General features: G+C 59.2%; 1 protein-coding gene across 2 annotated transcripts in view; it reads left to right on the forward strand.

Moving 5' to 3' along the window:
- Positions 1 to 12,462, forward strand: part of IFFO2 (intermediate filament family orphan 2) — a 46,737-nt gene that overhangs the window by 22,123 nt on the left and 12,152 nt on the right. Inside the window, exons 2-4 of one of the 2 annotated variants that reach the window (XM_023635621.2) lie at positions 9,629 to 9,689; positions 10,842 to 10,937; positions 12,089 to 12,229. In XM_023635621.2, coding sequence (XP_023491389.1) covers positions 9,629 to 9,689; positions 10,842 to 10,937; positions 12,089 to 12,229 — 298 coding nt within the window. The remainder of the gene's footprint in view (positions 1 to 9,628; positions 9,690 to 10,841; positions 10,938 to 12,088; positions 12,230 to 12,462) is intronic. The other variant, XM_023635622.2, reaches the window with a different exon arrangement.

Here is a 12,462-nt window from a genome sequence, read left to right on the forward strand (position 1 = left end):
GATGCTCAGAGCAGGACATCATTTGCCCAGAAGCATGTGGCCGGTAATGTTAGGATTTGGACCCAGTTCGGTCCAGCTCCAAGGCTAGTGCCTCTTTTGCTCGTCACGTGCTAGCCCTGGCTGGTTGGAGGGGTGGGACAGGGGCAGGGCTGTGGGCAGACCCATCTTGCCCCATGGAGGTGGACCTTTCCCCACGCGGGGTCTAGGACCTGGGAAGTGAGTACATGGCCGGAGCGAACACCCAGCCAAGCGGCTCTTTTCCACGCCAGTGACTGTGGCCCCGGGCACCCGGGATGGGCCCAGTGACTTATCCTGGGGAAGTCATGTCGTGCTCCCTGGAGGAGGTGATTGCAAGCTTGGAAGAGGTTGGGAATGATGCCCCAGAAACGACATGGTGACCTCCAATTTGGGACGCAGATCCCTCCTCACCATGGGATGCTCGTTGAGTTGTTTCCTTCTCAGAATGGCCTGGTTTGGGGGACAGTGCCCACTCGGGTGTGGTTCCTAGGCAGAGGCACTGGAAGGAGGGCGCTGCCCAGCATACGGCTCTGGATTATGAGCATCCACAGAGCTGCTGGGGCTCAAAGGTGTTGGCAGTAAATGACACCAAAGCAGGAGTGATGCTGGGAACCTGGGCGAATACAGACGCTGGGTAATTAGAACAGGTGGCTCACATAAATGGCCATAATCTAAGGTTATGGGGGCAGGTGACCAGGGGCTTCTCTGGTCCCGGGAGGATGCCCTTAAATGTCTTATGTCTGCTGGGGTGGCTCCATGAGACCAGCTGTGCTCTGCTGGCGGGTGCTCTCCAGCCTTGGTCTCTCCTGTTGGAATGGTGACCTTGTCAGGACAGACCACGAAGGCTGAGCATGTGCCCATGCGTCTTGGGGCATGTCTGACGGCACAGAGGGCAGAATCAGGACATTTGTTGGGTTTTGCTGGCAGTGGAATTAGTGGTGTCAGCATCTGGCTTCTTTCCCTCTGCCACTGACACCCCTATGTGCCTCTGGTCACCCAGCCAGGTGACAGTGGCATCTAGCGCATTGTTGTTATCATCGTCAACATGATTATTATGGGAGCATAGTGGCTCTGGGGCCAGCCAGTCCTGAGTTCAGGTCTTGCCCTGTCATTTGCAATGTGGTCTGGGACCACTCTCTCAGTCTCTGGGGGCCTCTCTGACCATCTGTCATTGGGAGGTCATGAGGATGAGGATGGTGACCCTGAGTGCATGCTCAGGGAGTACCAGGCCCTGTTCTAGGCTCCTGTCATACATGAGCCCATTGAATATTTGCAAGAAAACCCTATGAGCTGGGTGGTCTTACCAAGGCTCAGAGAGGGTTGGTAGTTTGCTCCAGGTCACGGAGCTGCAGGATGTGTAGCTGGGGTTTGACCCTAGACACTCTGGCTTCATCATACACGTTGGTTTGAACTCAAAGACTGATGTCGCAGCTGGCCTTGAGACTTTGCAGTGTATCAGATAGCTTTGTGGTCAGTTACGGGCGATGCGGGCAGGAGCCAGAGGCCTAACACCGTTATCAAGGATGATTCTGGATGGAGTTGAGCTCCCTGAGGCTGTCACCTCTTCCAGGCTCCAAGGAAGGGCCACATGCAGAGTCTGTGAACAGCACTGCAAATGTCACATCCAGAGGGACTCTTAGAGACCATGTCACCGATGGGGAGACTGAGGCCCAGGCAGAGAAGGGACTTGCTGGGGTCGCACAGTGAATTAGTGACAGATCCAGGACTCGAAGCAGGATCTCCTGCCTCCTAGCCCAGAACACTCTCCTCTGCAGGGTGCTTCCCTGTGGGCGCTAGACCCCTGCCCGCCCCCTGAGCAGGCTTGCACAGACCTCACCCACTGGGATCCCCGGGGCCCTGGGCGGGGGGGCGGGGTGGGTGCTGTTTCAGGTCGTGGGGGCGGCATGCTGGGAGGAGGCACACATTGATGTGGTGGCTCCTCAAACCCAGCCCAACACCATCTTGGAGCCCGGGCTCTGGCCTGCCCAGGCCATTACTGTCCTCCCGTAATGGAATCGGCTGCCCTGGTTAAGTGTTCACATTAAATTAATGCCTCCTCCGCGGAGACAATCAGTTGGCATTTAATTTGTGTTTCCTTCTGCGAGCAGCAGAGTACAGCTGGGCAGCTGGGCCTCTGATGGGCATGTGTGTGAGGGATCCCTTCCCGGGATGGGGGCTCGGTGCAGATGCGAGCATCCAAGTCCCCAGGGAGGAAGATGGTGAGCGCGGACCAGGTGATACCTGGAGGCACCCATGAGAGGGGGGCTCAGGGGCATGGGGGCGTCTCCCCACTCGCAGGCTGGGGGAGCCAGCCCTCCATTTACCGGAGAGAAAAGATGCTCACAGTAAACCAAAGGGGAGGAGGAAGTCGGGAGGTGGGGAGCCTCTGCACGTTTCCACGGGTAGCTTCCTGGGAGGAGGAAGTCCTCGGAGGGGCGGGTTCACATCGTGTATTCCCAGCCCCCGCTCTACTTTTTTTCCTTTTTTTAGATTTTTTAAAGATCTTTTAGATTTTAGATTGTTTAAGATTTTTAGATTTTTGCTCCTCTCTTTTTTTTTCTGCCTCGAATGTGAATTGTTTGTGGTGTTAGACAAGGGGGGTGGTGTGGAATGAGGAAGTTGACTCAGTGGTGATTTTTAAGCTCTCTAGGGAGGCTCTGCAGAAGCAACGTAGGTCGGGCGCTCCAGATCTTCACCAGGCAACCCAGACCCCATTAGGGCGCCCCCTCTGATCTGTTGCCCATCGGCTTCTGCGAAACTGCATTTGCAGAAAGGGTCCCCCTGGTCTGCCTCTGTGCCCGCACTCTCGTCCTCCAGCTCGGATATTAGTCTAGAGAAGAACCGGGCAGTTAAGGCCCTGGCTCAGCCCTGACTCTGTGGCGGGGCCCAGGGGGAGGCCCTGTCCACGAGGGAAGGGGAGAGAGGCTTCTGTGCGTCAGTGGGTGGGCTCACACAGAGGCTGGGGCAGCGCAGAGCCCGGGGACCGACGGGCAGAAGGGCTCCAGCACGCCCCGGCCATCCCCAGGCAGCCTGCCTCTGGCTGTGAGCAATGGGGTAAGCTCCCCGTAGCCCGGGTGGGAACTGCTCTCCACCCGTCTGCCCTCTGCCAGAGGCCGGGCCCACGCTTGGCCCAGAATGAAGTTTTCCACTGACGGCGCCCGCCCGGCCTCACCTGAGCCTGCTTCCCATCACCTGAGTGAGTTGGCCTAGGCGTGCCGGCTGCTCGCCCTCCCTGAAGAGGTGTGGAGCATTCCCGTGGGGCCCTCCCAGCTCTCCGAGGTCTGGCCACCGAGCGAGCCGCGGCCTCTGCAGTTCAGATTAAGCCACCTCATTAATTGTCTGCTGTGTGCCAGGGGCGGGACTGGTGTTTTCACCCACACCGCCTGCCTTGTGTGGTTCTCACAGCCACCCTCAGAAGGGGTGGTGTGCTTCCCATTTCACAGGTGACGAAATCAAGGCCCAGAGAGGGTAATTGACTTGCCCAGGGTCACACAGCTGGGAAGCGACAGGGGCCCAGTCTCTTGCTGCCCAGGAGTCTCCGGGACTTTCTCCCCAGAAGCCCCAGGGCTGTCCCTGGAGCCTGGATTGTTTCACTGGGGCTGCACTCACTTTCCTCTGGAGTCTGAGCCCCGGGGCCTCTTTCTCTGATGGCTCAGGAAGTGAAAAATCTGTGAGTCAGTCCCTCTGCCTGTGACTTCACTTGGCTTTCCGCCCCTCCGCAGGCCAGGCTGTGTCGGCCCCTTTCCTGTGGGTCTGTGTCATCCTGAGCTGATGGGGGAGGGGAGACGCCGGCCCTGAGTGTCGCCTGGGGGTGGGGGCTGGCGTAGAAGCTGCCTATCCCCTCCCCCCAGGGGCCTCCTGGGACTTCTCGTCTATCACGTGGTGCCAGCGGTGGCTCCTCAGGAATGCGGGAGACCACATCTGGCTGGGGCGGGTGCTGCCGCCTCCCCCTCCTGGCCACCGGCCTCACATGTGGGCTCCTTCTGCCAAGATGGTGGCTGAGGCCCCGGATCTCAGCTGCAGTCTCGCTGTGTGGAGTCATTTCCTCTCCCTGCCCTCATCGTCCTGATGTCCCTGCCTCCCCTCCAGGGCCGAGGGCTGTGGGAACTGGGAGAGGGAAGCCGTCTCCTTCTTCCTGCCCTCTTCCTGCCCTGGCGGCCTCCCCTTGCAGAGGCTCTGGAGCCCAGTGGATGGAGCTGAGCAGGAGCTGGTGCTGGGAACTCAGCTCCCGGGGGCCCCCAGGCTAGGGCAGTGCAGACAGAGGATGTTCCAGGCAGAAGGGGCCCTGGCTGGGGAAGGGGCGAGCAGGAGGACTGAGGAGTGATTGCAGCTTGGATTCATTCATTCATTCATTCCCCATTCATTCATTCATTCATTCAGCAAATGCATGCAGCAAAATCTAACTCCTTACCAAGTGCAGGTGGGTTTTAGGTACAGGGAATACTGAGTGAGACTAGTGATGGTAACCATAACCAGTTCTCTGCACTGGTGGAGGGGTGGAGCCTCAGCTTTAGACCCGACTCCTCTGATGACTTGTGTGATGGTGCCCCTTCCCTGCGCCTCTTTTCCCACTGGAATGGGCATCTCACCCATGATTTCTCCACATCCCGACAGACTAGGGCACAGGGTGCCTGAGACCCCCTGCGATGGACGCTGGAGGGCATCACCGTGTTGCCCATACATGCGTCCAGGCTCCCGATTTGTGGGCTCTGTGGTGTGAGCCCCTGCTTGTCTTTGGCATTAGCCAAGTGCCCTCCAGGACTGCCCTTGCCTCGTCCAGCATCCCATCCCTGCTGCCATGTTGTGGATCATGCCCCTTGGGGCTCCGTGGGTCTCTGGGGATGCTGTGTGTCGGCCCCTTCCTCTTTGGGATCCTGATTTCACACTCGGTTCAAGGCTCCAGGCAATGGGAGGTATAAGCACCGGTCACCAGAGGGATGGGAGTGACTGAGTGGCAGGGAGCAGTGGGCAGGGACCAGGAGATGCGGCCAGTGGCTGGGGGCCGGTCACATGACCGTCAGAGAGTAGGGGAACAGAATGGTTTTTCTTGAGAGTCCCTGGGGTGTGTTGGGCCCACACCTCGTGTCATTTATTGATGGAGAAACCCAGGCTCTGAGAGGTTGAGGCATAGGCTGGGGGAGGCAGATTCGGGGTTCAGACTCACGTCCCTCCGCCGTCCTCGTGAGCTCTGGCCTGGGCCGGGGGAGTGGCGTGACCCTGGGCCTCAGTTTCCTTATCTGTACACTCAGAGGTCTGGACAAGTGAACCCTCGCCCCTTTCAGCCCTCCCTTTTGGAGATTCTCTGAGTCTCAGTTTTCCCCTGGAAAATGGAAACAACCCCGCTTCCTAGCTGTGCGGCCCTGGGTCGTGGTTTAGGACTGACGCTTCCTCCTCAGTAGCACGGAGGTGATAATTCCACCCGGAGGTTACCATGCAGCCTGTTGAGACGAGGTTCTGCCCCGGGCACCTGAAAACGGCGCAGGCGCGTCGTGAGCGCTCAGTGCGCGTCTGCTGCTCCGTCAGCCTGGCGATCCTCGTCCTCGCCATCATCGTCTGTCCTCGCCATCATCGTCTGTCCTGCCTGCTTCAGAGGCTGCTGGGAGCTCTGTGGATGGAGGGGCTTTGGGGAGCTGGCACGCGTATCAGGCTGTTGTGGGAGGGTGTCTGCAGGCGGAGGGAGAGAGAGGATGCCCGGAGGGAGATGCTGGGGCAAGAGAGGGTCTCTGTGGTGTGGGGGGCCTGAGCCCCTTTTGACGGTGGGGAAGATGGAGGGGGGTCCATCCCTGTCCCCGGCCTCGTGCGCTGCTCTCGGAGTGAGAGCCGCGCCTGATGAGCAGCGTGGCCACGCTGCCGGGGAACATGGCATCCTGAGGCCGCCTCGAGCCTGGGCTCCAGGAGGAAAAACAACGGAAGTGGCCGCCTGGGCTTGGGGAGAGATAACGTTTGAGAGGACCTGGGAGAACTAACAGGATCTCAGGAGGCTGTGGAGGAGGGAGGGAAAGGGGAATCGGGTACCTCTGAACCTCTGTTTCCTCATCTGCAAAATGGGGGCAATCCTTAGGGGAGGAGAAGGTGATGTGATGTTTTATCTCTCACGTGAATAAGAATGCCTAGCGTGGGCACACCATCCAGAAGGTCACCCGTAAACATCCTCCTCTCCCTTCTCTTACACAGCCTTTTAGGAGAGAAGTTGGGACTTTTAAGAGCTGTTGTGTCCATGTGGGAAGGGGTGGCTCCAGTTGTCTCTGTGCTCTGGGCCTTTATTTTCCCACCTGTAAAATGGGGAGGGGGTTTCTCTGTAGCTTCACTGCCCGCTGCGTGAGCACCTTCGCTCAGTGGTGCTCCAAGCAGGAGAGTCGGGATGGCAAAGGCTTAGAGGACATGTCGTCCACCAGCCCCTGGCCCGTAGTAGGGGCATCCCCTTCACGGTGTCATCCAGCTGCCCCATCTTGCCTTATGCTGGTCCCTCTGCCCGAAGCGCCCATCCTGCTGAAACCTTACTCCTGGGGGCATATCCGGGTCGGGGAGGGGAGGGGCCTGGGCAGCAGGTGTTGACGTTTCCCAGCCCACAGCTTGGTGGACAGTTCTTTAGTTAAGCTGCATACTCCTTTCCCCGCGCCGAGTTGCAGTGACTTCGGGGTGTCTGGGGCGCCTTACGAGGCACGTCCCTGTCGTCCTTTCTCCCCGACAGCCGGAGCAGCTGAAGGGCAGAGCTTCTGCATCGTCAACATCGGAGACGCGGAGCCAGGTCTCCCGCCGCAGCGGGGAGGGCCGGGCCGTCCGTGTGGGCAGTGGATTCGGCCTGTCAAGCCAGCTGCCATCGACACGCGGGGTCTGTCCTCAGTCTCCCGGGAGCAGGTGCGCCAGCTGCCCACCCAGCCGGTCTTTGGAAATAAAGGGCCCGTGGAATCATCTGTGTGGGCTTGTCTGGGGTGCAGTTGAGAAACACCAGCGAGGCGTGGGCCACTCCAAGTGCCATCTGCCGGGAGCTGGTTGGGGAGGCAGCGTGTCCGCCCAATCCTACCCTGGACCTGCTGGATCTGGGTCTGCAGCTGAACACCATCCCCAGGGATTCCCGTGCACATCACAGTGGGAGACTTGCTGCTCTAGAGCACGGGCTTGGGCTGGAGTCCCATCCCTGCCTGGGGGCTGTGTGACCTCAGACAAGTTACCGCACTGCTCTGAACCTCAGCTCGCTCCTCTGCAAAATGGGTTTGGGGAAAAATTCTTTACCTGAGAGGGTTTATAATTCACATGAAAGCTCATGAGATATGCGTACAAGGCACTGAACTGAGTGTGTGGGACCCAGACCATGCTTGCCAGTCAGTGGCTGCTGCTCATGTGTCTGACGATCCAAAGACATGGCTTGTGCTCTCGCTCTGGGTTGACTTGGGACAAGTCACTTTCCGTCTCGGGGCCTCAGGCTCCCTATCTGTACAATGGGTCTGTTGACCCCTCGCCCCACCTTCCTCATGAATAGGCTGCTTAAAGGAAAAGTGAGGGGGCGCTGGGCGTCATCTCCAAAGCCCATCTGGGAGATGAGGGGTGTGGGCAAGAGGCCCTGGGAGCTGTGTCTTCGCCCCTCGCTCCCCTCTTCTCTGCTTCTCCTGTTGTCGCTCAAGAGGAGGTAGTGAGGCAGGTCCCCAAAGCCAGGCTGTGGCCAGCACCCCCCAGGGTCCCCCGGCATCTGCTCTGCTCCATGGCTTTGGATGGAGTCCCCCGCCCCCCTCAGAGCAGCGCGGCCAGCAGAGATGATTCAGCTCGGGCCATGTTCTGGGCCCTGGCCTCCCTTGAGGGAAGTCCCAGATGCCCCAAGCTGCTGGGCTGGGGTGGGGACGCCTGTGAACTTCAACACACCCGGGATGCCTGTCTCCCACGTTACCCCGAGGCTGGACTCTGGCCTTGCCCCTGACATACTGGGCAACCCTGGGCAAATTCCTCGCACACTCGGGCCTTGGTTTCCCTATTTGCACACTGTGGGGGTTCAGTGAGGTGGCCCCACCTGGGTTAGACCCCTAGGTTCTCTGCTGCCCCTGCTTCGCTTTCTCTGTGTCTGTCATTCCTGGCAGAAGCCCCAGGTCCAGTGCCGCTAGATTCTGGACCCTGCAGCGCACGGCAGATCTAGGCCTGGCCGCCCATGCGGGGGCCAGTAAAGACCACAGGGAATGGGGCAGACAGGAGCGTTTGTGTCCTCCGGGAGCCCTGGCCAGGGCTGTCTCCTCTTGTTTGGGAGAGAGGAGGAATTTTCCTCTGTGTGTGCAAACAGTATCCGTTTTCTCTTGTTTCCAAAAGCTGGTGACGTAACCCACTCTTATCCATTCCTCCCCTCTGGCCTATTTTTAGCTGGCCCTGACAGCATCCGAAAAGGCTTCCAGACCTGCCTGCTCTGAGGCCATGTAGGGAGGCGGCCGTGGGGCGAGGAAACAGAGAAGTTCGTGTGTCTGTCCCAGGATGGAGGGGGTAGAGAGGGAACCTACCACCCCCCAAACCCCCGCTTCCTCTGGGGAGGGAGAGGGGTCCCGGGTAGGGCTCTGACGGGCCCTGGGCCTGCGGGGAGCCTGGGGGTTACAGACTGTCTGTGTGCAGCCTCCAGCCTGGGTTTGAGTCCTGGCTCCACTTGTCCTCACCGTGACCTTGGGCATGTGACTCTGTGCCTTGCTGTCCTCACCTGTAACATGGGGATGATGGTGGCGCCTGCGTTAGGGGGCTGTTATGAGGACTGAGTGGCACCAGGCGGCACGGTGCCCGGTACGAGTCTGCGCTTGGCTGAGGTGAGCTGCTGTTGTTACAGTAACCGTGACTGTCATCATGCTGTCCCTACCTTCAGTCAGTGCTGGGGCACCCCGTGAGCCCCGCTGTGCCTTCTCCCCTCTGTCCTTGCCTGTCCCGCTTCAACCGATGTGTGCACGAATGAGGTAACACATGGAATGCCCTGGAACAGGGCCTGGCACAGAATAAGTGGTCAATGAGTGTGAGCTGTATTTATTACTTTTTGTTTTTATGTAAGGGAACAGACCTGGGCTTGAGATCCAGCCCCACCTACTGACTAGCTCTGTGTCTTTGGGCAAGACCTTTGACTTCTCTGAGCCTCAGGTTCCTTTGTCTGTAAGATGGGGATGATACTAGCTGTATTGGAGATTTCTTTGCTGGTTAGGGTAGGTGGCAGGGCCAGTAGACGCGAAGGTGGCGGTGGTTAGCACAGTGAAAGTTCGTTTCTCGCGGGTGCAAAGAAGAGCCTGAGTGTGGCGCAGGCCGCAGCCTGGCTCCCGAGGGCCAGCTTCCAGACTGCGTGTTGCAGCAACAGCAGGAGCAGCAGCGTTTACGCAGCACTTTACAGTTTGTGTGAAGCGGGGTGGCGGTCCCTCCCGTCCTCGTCTCCTCGTGGTGCTGTGCTCTTGCGTCCAGAGCAGCACTGTCACCACCACTTGGTATTATGGCTCCGCGTCAACCTGGCCATCCTCCCCACACCGCCCCCTACACGGGGAGTCCTGGAGGGCAGGCGGGGTGGGTCCACTGGGACAGGCTCAGGGTGGGCGCTGGCTTTGCATCAGAGGGCCGGACGGGTCTGGGGAGGCCGCACTCTCACCGCCTGTCCTTCTTGGTCTTGCAGGTGGGAGGAGGAGCTGGCCAAGCGCATGAACCTGCAGACCATGGTGGACACGCTGCAGGAGGTAAGAGCCCTCAGGTCCCCACCAGGAGGGGCTCCGGAGAACCGCGTGGCCAGTAGGCACATCCATGGGGCAGAGCAGGGCCAGTTCCCAGCACAGACCCTGCTCTCTCACCTCCTGCTGCCTCAGTGTCTCCTCTGTGGAGCCAAGAGGCCTCTTCTGCTTCCCCTGCATCGGAGCTGGGAGGGGACTAGCACAGTGATACGGAAAAGCTCGGGTCCAGGAGTTGGGCAGCGTGGGGGCAAGTCCCGGCTTGCAAGACCTAACTTGGGGCCGGATGCCTTGGAGAGGGTGGGTGGGCGTCCCTGGGGGGCTCCTAGCCCCAGCGGGCTCTCCATGGCAGCCGGGAGAACATTGCCTTGCTGTTCCCGGGAGCTCTGTGTTCTGGGCCCTGCTTCTCGCCCACCTGCCATGTGCCCGGAGCAACAGACTCCACCTTCTCAGCCTCTGTTTGCCTGTAGTCAAACGGGCACAAGAACAGAGACTCCATAGGAAGGCCTAGAAAGTTCTTTCAAACATTAAAAAAATTGCTTCCTGATATTTAAAGCACTGATCTTCTAAGAAAGTTAGAGACACGAAAGTCACGTCAATATGCAGAAGGCAAAGGATGAACACCCCCCGTCATAATAAAAGCTTTCTACTTTACACACATAACATGTTCACGTCAAAAACTGAAAATTCAGAAAAACACTGAGAAGAAAATAAAACAGTTCTGCCCCTCCATGGTAATAAATTGGTGTGGGATCTTCTGGTCTTTTCTGTGCAAACATACGCATATTCTAGGTGTACATTTGGTCAGGGTGACACATGTGACATTGCCGTTTTTGAAATCAGAGTTGGTCAACTATTGGCAATTTCACATGAATCGACCTAATATTTTAACCTAGTGGGATCCCCTGTGACATGAATCTGCTCTTTTTCTCTTAATACCTGCCATGGATTTTTCCATGTGATAAATATTCCTTTGAGAGGTGCTTTACGCTGCATGCTGCCCTGCAGTGAGCAGGCCGAGCTGGAAGCCAGGCTGGGACGAGGTCCTTGGCCCCCCTCCCTGGCACTCAGGCACCCGGCCTGGTTGGATGTCAGGTGTCCAGTCCCTCCTACCCCGCAGGGTACGCGGCCCCCCCTAAACGTTCCCCCATCTCCATCCCCTAGGCGGCACAGGAGGCCGAGGCCATCCAGGAGGAGATGAACGAGAAGATCGAGCGGCTCAAGGCCGAGCTGGTGGTGTTTAAGGGGCTCATGAGTGATGTAAGTGCCACGGCCGCCGCCCCAGGCGTCATGACCTCCCCCACACCCATCATGCGACCTGCTTCATTCACTCCGAGGCAAGCTCGGCTTCTAGTTAGAGTCCTGGCTGGCTGCATTTGAGGATGACGGATGCATCAGAGACCAGGCGCCCTCCCCCACATCCGCTTCCCTTGGTCTGAGTAGAGATGCATTAACCTGCCGCTTAACCCTCCCGCCCACCCGGGGCTCCCCATGGTGTGTGTGTGTTCGCTCTGACTCCTTCCCCACTCGCCACGATGAGGGCGGGTGGTGGCCGTGGGCCTCGGTGTCTGGGCGTGGGTTGAGGGAGACCCCCAGGTCTGGTCTCTGCCAGCCTGAGAGACCCCTCAGGCCAGTGGTCTTCAACAGGTTGCTTGTGAAGTCGGGAAAGGCCAGTGTGTGGGTCCTTTTGACGATCGGAGCCCTTCCGAGTGACTGTGGTGGCGGGGGGGAGCTGTTGGCAGCGAAGGCCTCCTTCCTGCTGGGGGCCCGGGTGTCCTGCCCCCTTCAAGCAGCGGGCAGTGTGTAGGAAGAGCTGCCAGAAAGGAGGAGCCAGACGTGGGTGACTCAGCCCAGTGTGGCTTCTGGTCCTAAGGGGCACGAGGCTGGGGTGGCTGGAAGAAGCCGTGGAGTTTCCAGGTGCAGGCGACCTGGCTGCCCCTCCCTGGATTCCAGGGGGACCCCCTCATCCTAGGCCGCCTCCCACTGTCAGCTGTGGGAGGAATCCTGGAGAGAGCGCCGCCTTGGCAGGCCCCTCGGCGTCGGGACAACGGGCATGCGGGGTGGGAAGAAGGGACGTCTTTCAACAGAGGGAGCTGTTTTTCTGTTTTCTTTGCTCTGACAAAATAAACACTGACACTGTGTCTGCTAAGAGGGTGCCTTCAGCCCTTAGGGAGACTGGCAGACGGCCTCGCATTGTCCACGTGGCGGCAAACCTTTAGCTCCCACGCCCCCTCCACCCCCTGCCCCAGCTGAGCAGCGCTGGCCCCGCCCTTCACGCCCAGGACAAGCTCAGGGCCCCCTCCCCCCTGGGATCTCCCACCTTTCTGTCCAGCAGGAGCCTGGGAGCGACTCCTCTGCCCCCATGCTTGCATCATCCCTCGCTCACGTAACCCCTGCTGTCCTCCCTGCAGCCCATGACAGACCTGGACACAAAGATCCAAGAAAAGGCCATGAAGGTGGACATGGACATCTGCCGCCGAATCGATATCACGGCCAAGCTGTGCGATGTCGCACAGCAGCGGAACTCGGAAGACGTGTCCAAGATCTTCCAGGTGAATAGGGCCACCTCCTCCCCAGCCGCCACTGCCACCCGCCGCTGCCACCCTCCCGAGCAGCCAGTCCTCCCCCCTGCCTGGCCGGCCCCCGTTTCCCTCACATCCCGCTCACTCCCCTTCCCCCAGAGGTAGCCTTTACCCAACCCTCTGGCCTTCCCAAAAAACATTGTCAGGGACTCGTAGACTTGCAGGCTTACCATCGTCCAGGCTGGCCCTTCATCCTGCGGCTC

This window comes from Equus caballus, chromosome 2 (genome assembly GCF_041296265.1).
Source record: "Equus caballus isolate H_3958 breed thoroughbred chromosome 2, TB-T2T, whole genome shotgun sequence".
NCBI classification, from domain to species: domain Eukaryota; kingdom Metazoa; phylum Chordata; class Mammalia; order Perissodactyla; family Equidae; genus Equus; species Equus caballus.